This window comes from Toxorhynchites rutilus, chromosome 3 (assembly GCF_029784135.1).
Source record: "Toxorhynchites rutilus septentrionalis strain SRP chromosome 3, ASM2978413v1, whole genome shotgun sequence".
NCBI classification, from domain to species: domain Eukaryota; kingdom Metazoa; phylum Arthropoda; class Insecta; order Diptera; family Culicidae; genus Toxorhynchites; species Toxorhynchites rutilus.
Window position 1 is genome coordinate 162,086,108 of NC_073746.1, and position 20,958 is coordinate 162,107,065.

General features: G+C 39.3%; 1 protein-coding gene across 4 annotated transcripts in view; it reads right to left on the reverse strand.

Annotated features, from left to right (window-relative positions):
* LOC129780443 (sodium/potassium/calcium exchanger Nckx30C) overlaps positions 1–20,958 on the reverse strand; it is a 247,784-nt gene that overhangs the window by 203,428 nt on the left and 23,398 nt on the right. For 3 of the 4 annotated variants that reach the window (XM_055788727.1, XM_055788726.1, XM_055788725.1), the window contains exon 2: positions 8,134–8,747. In XM_055788727.1, coding sequence (XP_055644702.1) covers positions 8,134–8,747 — 614 coding nt within the window. The remainder of the gene's footprint in view (positions 1–8,133; positions 8,748–20,958) is intronic. The other variant, XM_055788728.1, reaches the window with a different exon arrangement.

The window sequence follows — 20,958 nt, forward strand, 5'->3', positions numbered from 1 at the left end:
TGAAAGCTCCGTTGTAAAAATTAATAAACATCTTCATATTCACACGATTTGTGTAGAAAAATTGAATGAAAAAGTTTTGTGATTTCGTCGGTGAACATTATGCTAAATTGTTTGAGCAGGGTAACACACGATTCCGTTCTCTTCGACGTTCTAACGAGAGGATTTTTAGTATTTTCGAAGGATTGCTGCTTGTTTTCTTTCATATGAAAAGTGTCCTGTTGCACTACGAGATTTAACTGAAAACCAATGCTTAAAACTATGGTTGCTTTCTACCAGAGACATCAGTTGGTGACCTTTCAAGCATTTATTTCCCTTATCGAAAAAGAAGATGAAAGATACATTACTGACATTGCCGTTAATTTTGATGATTTTATCAGACTTCTTCGTCGGCGTCAAATCGTCTTTAACTCGATTATCCCCAAGGTTAGTCTCAAACCATGTTTCAAAAGCCAAAAGTAAATCGGAACTTCATTGGCAACTTCTCTCGACTCGTATCCAATCATTGTTCGCTAGACGCGCTGTTATTTCGTATCAATCTTGCCAGCAACAATCTCTGCGTTTGTGGACAAGGTTGTCACGACATTGAACATGTTATTTGGTCGTGCGAGGAGTATCTTGTAGTCAGATAGCATTTAGGGAGGGAAACAACCCATAGTGCCGATGCGGGATGTGTTGACTCGGTTAGACCAAACCTATCTTCTCCTCAAAACTATCGATCTCCGTGTGTAATTGTCAAAATTGTCCACCTCAAGTTGTCCGCGTTCAATCGGTTCCCCATCATATTAATCGTAGAAAAAGTAAATACACTTTCGAATTAAAAATAGATGTAGAATTTGGCTTCGTCAAATTTATGTAACTAAGCCAGTAAGAATAAACAATTTATAAAAAAATAGAATTTTTCAACATAAAAGGAAAGAAGTATGTTTGAATTGTGAGGAGCCTTGTGAGGAGTGGCCTTAAAGGTTTAGTTGATTCAGATGAAGTACAATAAACGAAATCTATCTAAACTGTGAATTATTTTACGATACTGCGTTGGAGTATATTGAAAAATGAAAAGTTAGTTAGGGTTTTATTAATGTCCATTCCTAACTGACCATTCAAAGTAGCATTAGTGAAAATCATCTTTTTCAGATAAATGGAAACATGTTGTTTGATGAGCACACAACAACTAAAGTTGTTAAAATTGATGAGATAAAGTGTTTATGGAAATAATAATCATTGCCAGTTGCAAATTGTTGGGTGCAAATATTCCCAGAAATGGAAAATGAATTTCTTAGCTTACTTATTGTATTTTGTTTTTGTCTGGTAGTACCGCATCAGTTGGAATGATTTTTTCATGATGAACGATATGTAGACAAAGGAAAAGTCACGACTTAATATTGAAATCATAAATAATAGGCAAATAGAACATTCATCTGGATTGTGAAAAAATTTATGAGAAAATTTCCAAAAATCATAATTATCTAAATATTCATTCCTGGTAGAGAAAAAGCAGGTTCATATGCAGCCATTCCAGGCCAAAGCGATATGGTGGTTCTCAGATTTCCGTTAAAATTGGTAGTTTTGTTCCTTATCGCAAAATATTAGACCAGCATTTTTTAAATTTTTTCATAAGTGTGGCCCGAAGAATCAATTTATACCACTTTTTCTAAAAAAATCGGGTCTACTATTTTGAGATAAGGAACAAAACTACCAATTTCAACGAAATCTGAGATCCACTATATCGGATTGGCATGGAATGGCTGTATGAGAAATTTTTATTGCTTGGTTTTATCCTCGGTTTCATTCACTCAAATATTCTTAAAAATGGTTTTGTTGGCTTAAGGGTCCCGTTTTTAGTCTGGAACTATTTGGTCAGCCTACCTTGTGTACATTTCACCGACATGACGTATATTGCGTCAATACATTGTTTACATCACTTGACAGATACATTTCACTTTTTTTTTTCAATGATCATACACACAATGAAATATACCAAAAAAATGACAAAACTTCCCAAAAATGAGTAAATAAACAAAGTAAATAAAGTGCTTGAAAATTTATATGGTAGCAATGCAGGATGGAAGACCCACAAAGAAGGTGTTCGCAGCGAACTCGGTGAGCACATAATAATAAGCCGCATGTATTTGAAGAGATATTGTAAAAAAATATTTAATCTCTTAATGAGATGTTGCGTCATTGTAGATGAATAAACCACTCGCAACATTCACCTCTAAAATTGCACTATGGTCCAGGAGGTGCATTTAAGTGGAAATTAGCATCTAGAGCTCGACAGTGATTCTCTAGACAAAAACTGTCGTGGACAAAGTTGTTACATATAATAGAGCGCTTATTTTTATGTTATCAAAAATAGGGTGACCAAAATTTACGATGAAATAAAAAATCTAACTTTCTTATCTTTATAGATAGAGGTAAACATAGTTCGACAATATTGTAGCCCTGGTTATTTTAAGTAATTTTGTGGAACAATATTTCTTTCTATCTCTTCAAATAACCGATATAACGCTTTTTCTCTAGGTTGAATTAGGGTTACCATGAAAAAAAAGGTTTTTTTGCTCTAACTTTTATATGTAAAATTCTACATCAAAACTGTTATTGAATGATCTTTAGAGCTTTCCAATCCACGCATTTTACGGTGCATAACTTGTATGTATCTTAATGCTACTCAAAGTTATTGACGTTTTTTCCACGAAAACACGACCTTTTCATTTGCTTGTCGTTCTTTTTGGGGCAAACATAATAAAAAATTATTGATAGCATTTTAAAGAGCACATTTGACTCTACATAAGGTGAAACTTTCAAAAGAGTGTTATTTTTTGTATTTGAGTAAATTAAATTTGAAATTATGAGCTTTTGCATATAAATGAACAAGTTGCAATTTTTAAATGCATATAGTAAGCGTAGACTTTAAAGCAGCATCACTTCAGTTCAGTCTTATAGCCACTCAACATGGAGGTTCAAAGAAGACACATTGTTGATTTCCTTTTTCGGTGGACGAAATATAGAAGACGTTATACAATTATTACGAGAAAAATTTCTGACTATTTTCTTTTTCTACAATAAAATATATTTATTGTATAAAAAGAAAAGCGGGGACCGACAAATTATCAAATGCTTCCTGAATAGAAACCGTATGATGAACAACTCGGGGCTCGACGTGTTATTTTTAGTAATATATTGACATATTTTACTGGCGATGAGTTGATTGATGACATTATTTTACCAAACTTTTGTTGTTCCTATTGTTTTATTCAAATTTATTTTTATAATCTTCCGTATGCACATATTAACCTGTTTTAGTTGTCATAATGGAAATTAAATTCATAGTAATAAATAAAAATCATACAAATAAAAAACTACAAAATCAAATACTTAGCATTTTCCGGAATCAGAAGATCGGAATACTCTGGTGTTTGCCTATTACTAAGAGATAATACTGGATCCGAAGCTGTTGCGAAGCCCAGTTCTTCAGCAGAAAATTTTTCTGTAATCTCCCGAACACGGTTACGCTTCATCCTTTGGCTCAGCATTTGGCTTTTCAGGCACTTTCTGGCACTCAAAACACATATATCTTGTAATTTTTCTCGTAATAATTCGGAATAATTCGGAAACCCAACAAGCCGGCTTGCGATCACAACTCGTATAGGCCGATTGCAATGTTATCCTGTATTCGTAAATTGTTAGAGAAAATGATTCTACTTCGTTTGGACAAGTGGGTCGAAACGAACAATTTGCTGCCAAATACGCAGTTTGGCTTCCGCCGAGGTAAAGGGATAAATGATTGTCTCGCGCTGCTATCTTCTGAAATCCAAATCGCATTTGCTCGCAAAGAACAAATGGCTTCCGTTTTTCTCGATATCAAAGGGGCATTTGATTCAGTTTCCATGGAAATTCTCTCAGAGAAGCTTCATAATCGTGGACTTTCACCAATTCTCAATAATTTCCTGTACAATTTACTGTCAGAAAAGCACATGATTTTCTCTCATGGCAGCTCGAAATCTTCTCGTTACAGTTTTATGGGCCTACCACAAGGCTCCTGCCTAAGCCCCCTCTTGTACAGTTTTTACGTCAATGATATGGATGATTGTCTAACTAGAGACTGCACGTTGAGACAGCTTGCAGACGATGGAGTTATTTCCATCACGGGTACTAATCCCGTCGTTCTACAAAAGTCGTTGCAAGATACCCTGAACAATCTGCTCACGTGGGCCCTCAAGCTGGGTATCGAATTCTCTACGGAGAAAACCGAAATGGTCGTTTTTTCTAGGAAGCACGAACCCGCCCAATTCCAGCTTCACTTATCCGGCAAAACGATCCAACACTCTATGTTTTTCAAACACCTGGGTGTATATTTTGATTCTAAGTGTACCTGGGGGAGACACATTGCGTATTTGAAACAGAAATGCCAGCAAAGAATCAATTTTCTCCAAACAATTACCGGAACATGGTGGGGTGCCCATCCAGGAGACCTCATTCAATTGTACAAAACAACGATATTATCAGTGTTAGAATATGGCAGTTTTTGCTTCCGATCAGCTGCCAGGATTCATATTCTCAAGCTGGAGAGAATACAATATCGTTGCTTGCGTATAACCATGGGGTGTTTGCATTCGACACATACGATGAGTCTCGAAGTTTTGGCAGGAGTACCCCCGCTTACTCTTCGGTTCACAGAATTATCCTACAGATTTCTCATCCGTTGCAAGATCATAAATCCATTGGTGATTGATAACTTCGAAAATCTACTCCAACTGACTCCTCAGTCAAGTTTTATGTCTTTATACCATGAGTACCTTACCCACGACGTGCACCCTTCACCAGGCATCTCCAACCAAGTTTGCTTCCCGTACTTCTGCAATTCCTCTGTCATTTTTGATCTGTCCATGCGACAAAAAATCTATGGAATCCCAGATCACCTACGCTCCGATTCTATTCCGCCGATATTTTCGGCAGAATATGGGAAAGTTAGATCTGATAAAATGTTCTTTACTGACGGTTCATTCATAAACGGGTCCACTGGCTTCGGCATCTTCAATGAAAATTCCAGTGCCTCTTTCAAACTCAAAGATCCTTGTTCCGTGTATGTCGCTGAACTGGGTGCGATATATTACGCATTAGGGATCATTGAAACATTGCCCATCGACCACTATTTTATTTTTTCAGACAGTCTCAGCTCAATAGAGGCAATCCGCTCAATGAAAGTTGATAAATGCTCATCTTATTTCCTAACAAGAATAAGACAACTATTGAGTGTTTTGGTCGAAAAATTATTCAAGATTACCTTAGTATGGGTTCCCTCTCATTGCTCGATTCCGGGGAATGTGAAAGCGGATTCTCTAGCTAAGGTGGGCGCTTCAGAAGGCACACTTTTTGAAAGGCAAATTGCTTATAATGAATTTTTCCACATTCCTCGTCAGTATACGCTCGTAAGTTGGCAGCGCATGTGGAGTGAAGATGAGTTCGGTCGTTGGTTACACACGATTATCCCTAAGGTCTCGACGAGTGCATGGTTCAAGGGATTGAATGTAGGTCGTGATTTCATTCGCGTGATATCTCGGCTTATGTCCAATCACTACAACCTAAACGTGCATCTCTATCGCATTGGGCTCGCAGCAAACAATCTTTATGATTGTGGCGATGGCTACCACGACATCGAGCATGTTGTCTGGTCGTGTATCCGGTTCCATGCTGCTCGCTCTCAGCTCTCTAGAGCACTGAGAGCACAAGGCAGACAATCGGATATCCCCGTCCGGGATATCTTAAGTAGCCGTGATCCTGATCTTCTGCTTCATCTATACCTGTTCCTCAGAAACGCCGATGTCAACGTTTAATGATGTTTCCTTCGTTGTGTCCCCGTTTCATATCCCTCCTATCCAAATGATAAACTTTTACTTAGTCGCGGCAATACATACACACACTCTTTACAGATACACGGGCCAAAGGTTGTGCAGTCCACTGATCATTCAACAAGAGCCAAAGGTTGTACCGCTTATGACAACTCTACACGAGCTGATGATTGCGCCGGCTAGTGACCATTCTTTCCTGGATTCCTCGAGTCGAGAAAGACGCACCACGCTAGATATGGGGTACAGACTAGGGCGGCGTTGCTGATTAATGGTCAGCTGCATCCCAATAGGAGGTATCCCGTGTCGGACACACGTACAGAGCATCGAAGACTGCAACATACCAATTATGAGAACACTTGTAACACTAACCTCGAGCCAACCGCGAGTAATCGGTTACATATTACTAACATAGTTGTAAGCAAACATTGTCGAAATATTGAACTCCCAGCCCCGTTAGGCTGACGCCATATGAGCCTTAATAAAAATATATATTTTGGATAAAAAAAAAATCGATGAAGTGGAATCAGGAATTGGCCATTGATGGTTCTCAACGTTTATATTATCCTAACAAGACCAAAAAACGGATTCCAGGCTTCATTGTTTCTCCTCCAAAAACTATTCAATGAAGCAGATGAATATTCTCTCGTTCATAGGGTCAACCCTGTTCGCGGCAGCGAACCTTCAAACACAAAGAGGGCACCATTTCAACTTTAATGATGATAATAAACTTGTGAAACGATGGCAAATCGGTAACAAAGTTGACACTTATTTTTCCTCCCACCAGCCACAGAACTGCATAACAGAACTGTTTAAAGTTGTATTCGTGGTTTTTGCACAATGAACTGTTGGTATTGCGTTCGCAAAATGTGAGATGATGGCAACGAAGCGGAAAGATAGCAACAAACCCATGTGATTGACACGAGTTATTTTTATTCCAGCGTTGTAATAAAGTGCGGCTGGATTGTCCGCCACAGTAGGATCTCGAATCGAATTCGAAGTTTCCCTCATTCCAAAACCGCCAGAACCACAAACAGCCATTACGGAGACTGTATATTCTGAGAGTGATAGAAAAAATAATAGAATAAAATGATTGCGTACGTATGGCGAAGTTTGCAACATTGTTGCAATCACAATCATCGTTTCGTGCAAGCGTATCTACAAGACGACAATGCACATGCACAATACCCTCCGGGATCATTATCATTACCATGACACCATACCGTCGCACCACACCACCAAGTTGGGATCCAGTGTCATAAGTGGATCACTACCTCGGAGCAGCTGTGTGACACGCCAGGATTAGATTTGGTATTACACGACTTGAATGCATAATTTAATTAATTTCAACCGGTGCGCTAGAAAGCGTTTGCGTTGCCAGTTTCAACCACTGAAGCGAAGCGTTGAGCATTTGGAAATGCAACATCATGTGTTAGCTTAAAATAAATCATGAGATACTACTGAAATACTCATCTAATGAAATTGTATATATTTTATAAATCGCTCAACAAATGCATCAGCAATAAAGTGTTTCGGAAACACAGGATGTTATACTGGGAGGCTCCATGGGTTCACACCATGCTGACGCATGGTATAAATGGGTGAAAGTTGAAACAATTCTATGCATCAATTATGCGGACGCATTGTGTCTAGTGCTCACGAGGTGTGGCATTGTCGGTTCTAATTAAATGCGAAATATCGAGAGTTGTTGCCCTTTAAATCGTCAATTTCGCATGCTTGTTGACCCGTTGATCTTCCGCTGGGACCCAGCAATCTTCCTCCCTCAACGATGGGAGTTGGGAAATTTACAAGACATATTCATTTCAATCGTTGTTCTGCACATCAACTTGTCAGCACATACTCACACAAATGCACACATACACAAACATACATAAAACGCTGCAAACAGTGGGTGCTGACGGACATGGTGTACTTAATTAGGAAAATTGGATCCAGAGTGGCCATCGTCAGCTTTCTCTGGTAAAGCTGCACGGAACACTCCTGCCAACCAGGTGAAATCCACTCAATTGCAGTGAATGTCATCACTGCGCCACCGAAAGCCGGTATAATCTCATCATTGTCCTGTCATGCACCTCCGTCACGCTTCCAAAGGTGTGTATTAGTAAAATTAAAACGGTGATGGTTTAATTAATTTAATTGAATTTTCGATGCATTTCGTTTTTGGGATGTGATGATATGGTGGTTGAATCGAAAAAAAAACAGGGAATGGAACGGAAACGATAACTGGAATCAAGTGTTTCTCTAGGTTCATGCATTCTCAACTACTTACTGCAGGCATAAGTTGATCAGTGCTTCGAACTCTGGTCACCTTATTTTTATAGATAACTTTCTTCACACATCTCTCCACTTGCTGGTTAAACTTCATAAACAAGGCGTACGCGATATAGATTATGAACAGCACCAGCGCCTCCCACCAGTAGATTTCGTTATCACGAAAAAAATAAATCAACGTAAGCAGACTAACACTGTAAAACGTGCAATCACGAAACAACGGCCACCAGGTTAGTGTTAGCAGGGTTTTGGAAAACAACGCACACATACCGATAACGAACAGGATGTTAAACACGGCGGAACCGACGATCGTACCGATACCGACGTCGTCGAACGAAACGAACACACCGATCACACTGGTGAACAGTTCCGGGGCACTGCCACCGGCGGCCATGAAGGTCGCACCGGCTACGTCATCCGTAATGCCCAGTTTCTCAATGATCACGTCCAATGAAGGCACAAAGAACTCGTCGCATACAATCGCCAGTGCAACAAACATATAAATCACGCCAAGGATGTGTAACACAACAGCACCATTGCGACGTTGTTCAAGCGTGAATAAGTCTTCGGGAAAGAGGGGATCCTTGTGCGCTATTGTTGTGTTGGTGGTGGCTGATGGAGAAAGAAACGAGAAAAAATACGGATTAGTATTGTTGTATATTTGATGGTTATTAAGGTACAACTCATTGTAGTTTTTAGTTCGATTCACGGGCGATTGAAGAGAATTTATGGAAATTTTATTTCAGCAGTACAAGCTTCAACAAAATAAAGTGCCCTTCATCATTTTTTTTCAATTTCATTCAAATATTATTTATTTGAAATTTATTTCAAATAAAAGATACAATAACTAAAACTTCGGTTGGTAAACGACTGGACTAAGCGTGTGCCATCAGTACTTCGCGTACCAGCAGACATAAAATAGACTCCATTCGTGGTCCCTAGTTTCCTGTCCAGTAACTCCTATCCCTACCTCCCCGTGGTACTGGCTGGGGTACGAGTAACCATAATGAAGATCGGGTAACCAACCCCGGTGGGATCTTGGTCGTATGCTGACAGGGAATGGGGCCTATCCGAGCGTCTGTTCCCCATGTCAGGGGCGGCTGATCACTGTCTTCGTACCAGGGGGAATCTAAAAAGAGCTGTGCACGTCGATCCTCCGGCGAGACAGGGGGTTGGTGCAGACCCTGCATGCCATCCGTAAAAATGAAACGCACAGGAAAATTCACAAAGAAACTCGAGACAGGCAATCGGACTAGACCCACGCCAAGAACACGGACTACAGATCGCGGACTACACATGAAAACTGCAAGTCTCTCAATTTTCCTGCGAGTACCCGAATTCTTTTGGAAATATTTAGAGCCCGAGGCTACAGGAGGTGTGATGGAAAGGTTCGATGGCGCGATCGTTCTAAGGAGGGTATACCATCTACCAGAGCTATGGCAACACACACGAGCTTTCATCGTGATGGGGAAGATGCAGTAAAGGGTGGTTGGCTGGTGGTGGATTGGTGGTGGATTGTGCAGATTGAGAAAACACGGCATCAAAATCGTCATCGATGATTTGAACGCTCGGGTCGGCCAAGAGGAGGAGTTCAGACCGGTAATTGGTAGGTTCATTGCCCTTCAGCGAACCAACGAAAACGACCTAAGACTTATCGACTTGGCTGCCTCCAAAAACATGCTCATACGTAGAATCTTCTTACAGCACAGTCCCCAATACCGTTACACCTGGAGATCACTATAAAAATATACCGGGAATTTGTTTTTTGAAGATTCTTCATTCATCATCAAAATATCTATTATTTTTTCAAACAGGCCCCTTCTGAAGCGATACACTTTTTTCAACGAACAATCGAGTAATCAAAAAACTTTTTGTAGCTGTATCCAGGAATTACATTCAGTTCACACAGCGAATTCGTGCTGCGACTTTTCCTATGTCCAAAACATTAACCAAAGTACGGTCTCGAACGGTCTCGTGAAAGATATTTAATTCACGGGCTAGCTCTCTCAATTTCCAAGTACCATTCCTTTTATTTTGTTGATGTTTTCAGTTGAAGAGGTGGACTCGTGTTTTCGACATTGTTGAGTCACTAAATGTATTCTGCAACGTTTCCAACGTTTCGACATAAGAAATTTTGTTTACAACACAAAATTTCACACAATATCTATGAATTCCATTGAATTATTCATATCAAAAATCGCCGAGCAAAACAAGTTTACTTGTTCTAATGATGCTGTGAATAAACTAAATGATAGATCGCGCTCAAAATTGACATTAAGAACCGTATAAACAGTGTCGGACAAAACAATAAGATAACTCCAATGCAAAATATTCAAATGCGCTTTTAACCGCCAATTCATATGAATCATCTGCGACAATTGATGGCGAGAACTTGCACTATTATGACAACATATCACACCACGTGTAGCGCAGCAGAAGTAAACAGTTCTATCAAAACGAACTGATTCCTGGGAAAAGCTAAAAAAAGTTGCGACAAAATAGAGAACCAGTTGTTTATGTTGACTGTTATTGGAAGAAAACTAGATGTTTCATGGAGATACTGTTCGATACAGATCCTAGACAAAACATTTTATTTCGTGAATTTTAGTCAAAATATCGAAAAATGAGCGGCCATATTTCACTGCACGGAACCGCAACAGGTTGAAATTCGTGAAATGGCAAAACAAGGCAAAAGTTAACCGGCGTTTGCATAATTCCCGGGACGTTCGAAAAAAAACAAGAATCGGGCAGGAATGAACTTGTTTGTGATATCCCAAAATGACAAAAAAATCCAGAAATGGCTTGGGAATAGTGTTGCCACATTTAAATCTGTACCAGAGAGGTTCAAAATCTTACTCATCTGTAGGTTTTTCTCCAAAAATCTGTACCATCGAAAATATTTGTTGTAGAGAAAAAACTAATTTATTAGCACGAAAAAAAACTCATTTCTTTACTACAACTACTACATTTACATTTGCAAGTCATTCGTGTTTTTGATGATGCTTATACATAGTGTTTCTGAATCTAGATTTCATACTATCATTTACTAAAATTTTAACACGGCACGATGTTTGATCAAATCTTTTGCTCTCAAAATAACGTTTGTCGTATCGTTGCCGATTTCGAAGCTTATTTTTGTTCTGATTATATTCAGAAAAAATCGCTGCACAGTTGCCGAGGAGTGAGGCAAGTTTCTGGGATTTAACATTACCGCAGCTCTAAGCGCCAAATCATCAAAATCGAATCTTTTTTTCAATTGCTTGATCAGCTACGAAAAAACTGCGAAAAATATTCTTCGAAATGATCTGCCTTTCGCTGTCCATTGTTCTTATAATTTCTTCTGCTGCTGCTGCTTGAATTCCATCTTTATGAAACTGTTAGCGATACAAGCGATACTGCAGCGTAAAAGTCGTCATGAACCCCAATGTTACTTTGTTCAAATATAAGAAATTTCACACGTGGAAAAAAAATCTGTACCAATCTGTACTTTTTGACGAAACTCTGTACCGTACAGGACCTGTACCAAAAATAACGAAAAAATCTGTACCATTCCAGATAAATCTGTACGTGTGGCAACACTGCCTGTTAGGATGGACTTGGTGTTAAAGCCTCTGGAAGGTTCATGTGCTCACACAGAAGCAATTTTAGCGAGGTTGAAGTTTACCAAGGACCGTTTCGATTGAGTAGGCCCAGAAACAGAACGAAAATGTGAAATGTGCTGTGGACGAAACGAAGGTCAACTGGCTTCAAACAAACTGCTTCTCCTAGTACGCAGTTTGGAGGCGATCTGGCGTAGTGGTAACATCCATGCCTCTCACGCTAAAGGTCACGAGTTCAATTCTCACTCCCGACATTCTTCCAAAAATGGAAGTAAAAAGTGACGAACCAGCCAAATGAGTTGAAAATCACTATAATACAGATAAAAAAAAAAAAAAAAAAGTACGCAGTTGGTCCCCTGTACTGTATCGACAAGATAATGGACCAGTACCTTTACGCTCAGAAATTGGAAGACGTTATGCTACCGCACGCGGAGTGAGAAATGCCGTTAAAATGGCAGTTCATGCGAGACAACGACGCCAAACACACCGTCCGAACCTTGGAGAAAGGGTTTGTTGATCACAAACACAAAGTCGACGACATTAAGTGAGCAGTCACCGGACTTAAATCTCATCTAGAATTTGCGGCAGATCGTGAAGAAGTCTGTTTATACGGAAAAATCCAAACAAGCAGGATCTATGGAAAAGAATTCAAGCAGCCTGGTATGCGATCGCTATCAGCATTTTTCGACATTTTAAATTTTTTTATGCGTTTTTGACATAGGACTATGTCATTGATTTCTATATAGGGTGGTCACTCTAGGAAAGGTGTAACAATTTATTAAGAGATTTCAAACGCAAATTATTCAAAATCGTTATTGCGACATATGTTGTGTTATATAACATGAATTTATAAGTTGGCAGAATCAATGGAGGGATGATCTTGGAAGAAGGTTTTAATCTATTCTCCCCCAAAGATCAATCAATTCGGGCTCAATTCACGTCTTTGTCGTGCAGGTCTTGCTACTTACAATGTATGTAATTGTGATTCAGGATGTCATAATATCGAGCATGTTGTTTGGTTATGTAAAAAATGCAATTAATGAATTTAACTGGCTGCTGATTGAGATGTTCGAAAGGGTATACCCACGCACATCAGATCATGATAGCTTGAGTAGTAGAACTTCACAAGACATGCTTCATCCTAACATGCTAACTTACATACCTAAATATAACAACCAGTGAATCAAATTTCAAAATTTAATATCGAATTAGCACAAACTACATTCGCACGCAAAATCACTAATGATAATTCGGTTTGTTTTGTGAAAAGTGATAGTTTTGTTCCTTATCGCAAGATATTCGACTCGTATTTTTTTATATATATATAATATCGAACGAAGGCTAAAAACATGTTAACTATGAAAAACATCAGTCAAATGCGAAAAAACACCACCCTGATTTTAGGATATGTTATGTGAAACACCTCAGCTCTCAAGAAAAAATATTGAAAAATATAGTGCCTTTGGTACCGAAATCATGTAAACAAAAAAAAATCAATCAATAATTACGAAAACAACATCCATTAACAAGTATATTATTTTTTCAAAGCAGACTAGCACATTGGTTTCAATTCAATTTATCGATGCTCGAAATTGGTCATGTAATTCAAAAGTTATGAATTTTCAAAAAAGTCATTTTTGAAGAAAAAATAGAAGAAAAATTGATTTTTCGGACCATCGGTTGAATTTGATTTGATGATGTCCATCTTTCTTCACTGTCCGTCTTACCCCATACGTTGTCACGTTGTACAGTTGTCAAATTGCACATGTTGTATCATGCAAAATCTAGAACTAAACAACTCAAAACATGAACGTCATTTTAAGTTTGACAATCGTTCTTGATCACCTAAATGGAAAACCCTAGAAAACAAAACAAAAATATAGTGGAATCCTTGGCAACACTAAAAATTCCTAGAACCCATTTTTTCATAACACTGAACTCGTTGTTTCATCCACCAGACTTGAGTTGGTGTATTTCACTATTGCTTGCGGCACAGCGTTTCGAATATCCGTGTCATAGCTGCTACTACGGTCGGCAGAATGTGCGCATTTCAGGAGCTGATAATCGACTTTCTTCTGCTGAGCCTTTATTGGAATGTGCTTAGCACCATAAACGACAGCGGACATATCAAAGAGGCAAGACGGTTGAAGATATAGTATGGGGCGGATCCCCGAAACCAGTGAACAGAATACCAGCGATGCACGTTATGAGGAAATAAAAAGGTAATGAATGGAATAAAAGGAATAATGAAAATCTTCGCTTATCTCGCTCGAGTTGTTCTGGATTGCTTTATGCGATTACGAATGGTTGTGCCGGCGGTAGAATTATCAATATCATTTCACTGCCGCAATTCCTGGGACGTTTATGGCAATACACACGGAATTGCGGTTCCTAGATGGATTTTTTGATCAGATATGGTAATTGCACATCAACCAAACATCGTTCCAAAATGTGTCATTAACTGAAGTTATGTTACACTTTCAATAAACAGAGTGGAGAGGCACATTGCTCCAATAATACCGTCGTACGCCACCTTATTGGGTATTGCTATTTCATTTAAAAAAATTAAAGTATGCCTACGGAACATCATTAATCGTATGTACAGGATGGCTTGGCTTCAAATCGTATTCAACTTTAATTTAATCCACGAGCTAAAAATAACTTGAAATGATTTAGATTGTCAGAGCCACTCGAACCAAACACAGGACTATTGGGCATACAAAATAATAATCCTTTAAAAATCTCTAACAAAAATCCCAAAAAAAGGGGCACATCCTGGCATATACGGACATGAATTTCCTTGAGTTTAACAAACGACAGCATCATCTGTCTAAAGGGACGAACGCGTGCCCGGGGATAATTTAACAAAAAAACCCTAAAAAGCAAACAAATGAAACAAGATCTTCAAGCTGGCTCTGAAGCATTCTTCCGTTGTGTCATATGCATTTCATTTCCGAAGTGAAATTTTAAATTATCATCAAGCCGGGAGGCGGGTGCACCTGAGAGAAGCGCTCCAGACAGCCAACGTCAGACACTGCTGATGAATTGGAGTGTAAAAAATATATCAAAATAAATTCAAAAAATAATCTCAATCGTGGAATATAAAACAAGAAGCAGTGGAGGCGATGGTCGTAGCAGAGGACATGATGAAACGATGCTTCTGAAGCCCACCAGCTTTTGAGTGCTCTCGCCTAGATTGTCTTGTGAAATTTGTGAAATTCATTTTTGTGTGGTGAAAATGCTGAAACGAGCGGAGGAGAAGACTGGGCGGGGCGAGAACGAAAGATAAATATTCCCAAGCCATCAGGATGAGATATGAAAAAGTCCTTTCTTTGATGCCGACTGAACCACCATCACGGGCGAACCTATGAAATTTTCTCGCCAGGGTACCCTCAGATCGGGGAATAAATTTTTGCACAAAAGGTAAAATAGAACGTATGGAAATTTTGCACTCCCTTCCTGGCTAAGTTTGTTTTGCCCGTGGGGCCGTATAACCCTCAACCTGTTTGACGGCGTCATTTTCAATAACTGTGAATGGGCCAAGAGAGAAGTTTCCTTTTTGTTTCCAAACTGTGCTTCTTGTGAAATACTGGTCCTGCTCGAGAGACAGCAGAGCGTTGAGTGATTCTGTTGTTTATTCTACCAGGATAATCCTGTGAGGCAAATAAACTATCAAGAGGGAGTTTCTTCAACATCCCATCGAAGATCATGAAAGATCAGTTACTTTGGCCGGTTTTGGCCGAATTTAAATTATTTCTCAAGCTAACCATTCTGTATTTTGTATTCAAATCACATCATCAACACTCCCAAAAAGAAAAAAAATCTGTTTCGAAGTGAAGGTTACTCTGAATGAATATTGTTACCGTTTGTATTGTGAACTCCGTTTATTTATCACGTTCGTAATATTTGTACTAAGAGTGTAAAAAAATGTGCCATTAAAATACGTATACAATAGTTACGGATAGGTTCAGCAGCTCAAATATTAAAGTCTGGAGAAGAGAATGGATGCTGCACGGAGAAAGAGATGGATGAAAAGATGAACAATAATGGATAGACAGATGAAGGAATAAAGGGTGTAATAAGAGAGAAAGCAAGAGAGAGAATACAGGGCAGTTGAAATGATCACTAAAAGAAGTATTCATTCCTGACCAGAGCGATAGTGAAGAGCAACTCACTTGACACGGAAAATCAGATTAAAAGATTTATAAACGTAGACATCGGGCGTACCTCAAGGAAGTCACCTTGGCCCTTACATCTTTCTACTCTACCTCAACGATGTTAATTTCTGTCTGAAGTGCCACAAACTCGCTTACGCAGATGATATCAAACTATTTTGCACCGTTAATTGTCTTGAGGACGCAGCATACCTGCAGCAGCAACTCAACATTTTTGATGAATCAACAGCTCAATTATCACCTTTTCGCGGAAACGTTCAGCTATTATCTACCCGTATAAATTACGAAATGTCATTGTGAACCGTGTTATTGCCATCAAAGATCTTGGCGTCATTCTCGATTCTAAATTAACGTTTAAGATACACGTAGCTTATATCACCAGTAAAGCATCAAAAGTCCTAGGTTTCATCTTTCGCGTTACGAAAGATTTCAGGGACATACATCATTTAAAGTCTCTTTATTGTGCTTTGGTACGCTCAATCCTCGAGTATGCTTGTGTGGAATGGTCGCCTTATTATCAAAATGGCGTTCAGCGAATCGAAGCGATCCAAAATTTGCTTTGGAACGATCCTTCAAATCTTCCAAATTTTGAAGATCGCTCTAATTTAATTGGACTAGACTCACTAAATCTACGTAGAGACGTCGCTAAAGCGATGTTCGTATCAGACCTGATCCTGTCAAACATCGACTGTTCTAATCTTCTCCAATTAATATAAGGATACGAACTTGGCGCTCTCATACATTCATTTGTGTCTCCTCTTCACGCACTAAATACGGGTATAATGTACCCGTTTCGAGTATGTGCCGAATTTTCAACCGCTCGTACACTACGTATGATTTTAACTTGACCCGTTCACATCTGAAAAATATTTTTCTAATGCCCTTAGATATTAAGTAGAATTTAAGTTAGATTTAAGTATATCATTAGGGCACTCTTGTTCAGGCCTGTTGATAACAAATAAATAAATTGTCTTTTATGGGGCATTTTAATGGTAGAAAAATTAGTGGTAAGATACCCACAAATTATTGTTGAGAGTGATATATCATAATATGAGGTATATATTAAAATGCTTGTTTGGCATCAATAGTAAAAGAAACCTACTGTTGAAATCTCTCTTCCTCTTTATCCTATAAAGACCTCTCCATTAAGACAGTACTCAAATCTAAAAATTTGAAGAAAATCTGTTTTTTTCCTTCATATATGAAGTTTATTCCCTAGAAAGAACTTCTCGAAAATATAGCTTTTTAGTGATACAGTATCTAATTTAGTATTTAGTATTCAAAAGAGTTTTTCTCGAAACTAGTTTTTTTCAAACTGGCGTATACGATATCTCTACTACAATTTGTCGCTATCGCTTGAACCAACAGAAATTTATAATTTCTACATTGTAATTTTTTTTTAAATCGGAAAACGTAAAAAAACTTTTTGAAAAGCATTGTTTTCTTCGAACGACCGCCAAACAAAAAACATGTTTTTGACTTGTCCGAGGTTCATGCAATAGCGACATCTTTACTATTTCAGAATCTGTCCAACTTTTTTGTTTCAGATAACCAGAAGGGCTGGAACCATGTACACCATGGCACAACTTTTTTCTTAATCCTCTTACTTCATCAGCTTGTAACTTTTCTAATTATAAATATTTCTTTTCGTTCAATTTTTGTTTTGTTGTTGAAGGCTGGGAAAACAAAATCATCATTCTCATAGGCAGACCTACATTTTTTAAAAATTCATTCTACATTCTTCGTGCTTCGTTCTACAATCTTACACCATCTTTCATGCAGCTATCCTCATATTCTTTATGCTGACCATAGATTTTTAGTTCTTGCCATTGAGAAAATTATGCAGAGATCCTTTGATCGTTTATATTTTTCCCCAAAGTCTACGTGGTGATCTACAGTGATTTGCTGAGAAATCAATATTCAGAATTTCTTTGAATTCATCGTCCATACTTTGGAATGAATCTTCACTCGTTAAACGAGGAAAGCATATCGACAGTGGATTAATTGTTGATTTTTTTAAATTGATGTTATTTAATTCGATTGATTATAGATAACTTTATAATCAGCACAGTTCGTGTAGAGCCTCCAAGCCAATCGGTCGTTCTGCTAAACTATTCCAAGCCTAAAGGTGTACATCGATTTAATTTCAAAAGTCGGGCTTAGCCACCCGAGATATCGGAAGTTAGTGCACCGCCACCCGGCGATATCGTATATGGATTCATTTTCACGAAACACGTGAATAATATTATTGCTACCGTCTTACTTCAAATACCGAAATAACAGGGGCCAAGGACAAGAGAGAGTTACCTTAGTGTTTCGTGTCTCCATTGAATTTGAAAATTCAAAATTAGTGTGTGATAAAAACCAAGTGTCTCCAACAATTTTCTCTATCGATTATAAAGGGTGTGTCACATCAAATTGCATCACGGAAAAAACGCTGTAGAAATTCGCCCAGTAGACCGATCCTTTTGAAAATTTTAGACAGTAAAATAAAAACTATTAAACAACTTTTGGCATTTTCTTTTTATTCATACTTCGAGCCCAAGCCCGTATGCTCGCACCTTCCTCTTTACCCCGTCCATAAGGTTCTGTACAACGTCAGGTTGTAGTTTTTTTTAACAGAAATCCATTTTCTCTTGAAGTCCGCCTCCGATTTGACAACTTTTGGGTTCTTCCGGAGGGCCTGCTTCATAATCGCCCAATATTTCTCTATTGGGCGAGGCTCCGGCGCGTTGTATGGGTTCATTTCCTTTGGCACGAAGGTGACCCCATTGGCGTCGTACCACTCCAACACGTCCTTTGAATAGTGGCACGAAGCGAGATCCGGCCAAAAGATGGTCGGGCCCTCGTGTTGCTTCAATAGTGGTAGTAAGCGCTTCTGTAGGCACTCCTTAAGGTAAACCTGCCCGTTTACCGTGCCGGTCATCACGAAGGGGGCGCTCCGCTTTTCGCAAGAGCAGATCGCTTGCCACACCATGTACTTTTTGGCAAACTTGGATAGTTTCTGCTTGCGAATCTCCTCTGGAACGCTGAATTTGTCCTCTGCGGAGAAGAACAACAGGCCCGGCAGCTGACGAAAGTCCGCTTTGACGTAGGTTTCGTCGTCCATTACCAGGCAATGCGGCTTCGTCAGCATTTCGGTGTACAGCTTCCGGGCTCGCGTCTTCCCCACCATGTTTTGCCTTTCGTCGCGGTTAGGAGCCTTCTGAATCTTGTATGTACGCAGGCCCTCCCGCTACTTGGTCCGATGGACGAATGAACTTGACAAATTCAGCTTATTGGCGACATCCCGGACCGAACTTCTCGGATCACGTCTAAACTGCTTAACTACGCGCTTGTGATCTTTTTCACTGACGGAGCATCCATTTTTGCCGTTCTTCACCTTCCGGTCGATGGTTAGGTTCTCGAAGTACCGTTTTAGTACTCTGCTGACCGTGGATTGGACGATTCCCAGCATCTAACCGATGTCCCGATGTGACAACTCCGGATTCTCGAAATGAGTGCACAGGGTTAATTCACGACGCTCTTTTTCATTCAACGACATTTTTCCAAATTTACGAAAAATTGACAGTGAAGCATGGCCAACGTGATCTATACACTCTTATCTGATTATAAGCGAAAGCTGAAGATATAATTCCTAAAAATTAAATTTCTACAGCGTTTTTTCCGTGATGCAATTTGATGTGACACACCCTTTAGTCAGTCATCAGCAAGCGACGAACCCAAAATAGTTTAGTGTAGAAGCGCATGGCATGTAGGAGCGGGGATGATCCCGGAGGATCAAGGAATGAGTTCGGAACTGTTACCACCCTTCTTCTTACGGGGAAAAACGGAACAAAACTACCATGTAACCCGTTTATAATAGGGAAGAGCATCGAAAAAATCGCCGGAGAATGCAAAAAGCGAAGCAAAATGCACCCGATATGTCTTGAGAACGAGAGATGCAACCCAGGTTGAAAAATTACTAAAAATGTCTCAACTTATTGATGGAACTGAAGTATCGATCGAATTACACCCAACATTGAACATCAGCCGCTGTGTTATATCTTCGTTCGATCTATTACCTTTCAGTGAAGCAGAGATCGAAGACGAATCGGGAGGCCAAGGGGTCATGAAAGTTAGGAGAATACTGAAAAGTAATAAGGAGAAAACTCCAGCTATTATTCTGACATTCAACAAATCCATTTATCCAGAGGCAGTGAAAGTAGGAGTACTTCGCATAAGAACACGTCCCTATTATCCGAACCCAATGTTGTGCTTTAAGTGCTACGAATACGGCCACCCACGATTGAACTGCCCTAACGATATAAAACGATGCTACAATTGCTCCAGCGAACATGAAGAGATAGAAACATGCGAAGAACAACCATTCTGCCGAAACTGTAAAGGCGATCACCGACCTAGCAGCCGTCAATGTGAGCTGTACAAAACTGAAGTGGCAGTGATCCGTACGAAGATTGATTACAATCTCTCGTATGTTGATGCGAGAAAACGTGTAGCAGCTGGATATGGGAGTTATGCACAGGCTGCTGCTCAACCTCGACTCGATCTTGCCAGATTTAATGCCCTGTCAAACCAAGTGAAAGAGAAACAAGCGGAAATCTCTAAACTCGAAAAGGAACTGGAACAAAGAATAGCAGTGGAGGAGAAAATGAACACTATTATCGAACAAAATAAGGAGAAGGACGACAAAATCAACGAGTTACTACAACTAATCCGAGAAAGAGACACGAGAATCGAAAAGCTTGAAGTGCAATGTCAAAAAATGAAAAAATTCATCGACACGTCGCTTCAAGGTAGATCTCGGTCGAACTCACAGACAAGTGAGCCAGAACCCGAAGGAACGAAAAAAAAACTAAACGAGGAACAAATCAGCACCATATTCGCAACAACAAACTACAGGCATGTCACCACCTCCAAAAAAACTATCTAACAACTCAAGAAGCCCAATCATGACTAGACAAGCAGCTAATAACATCACAGTAGAAGAGGTGGACCTCACCGATTCCGAAACCAGCCAAGATTTGTTCAAATCACCTAATCGGTCCA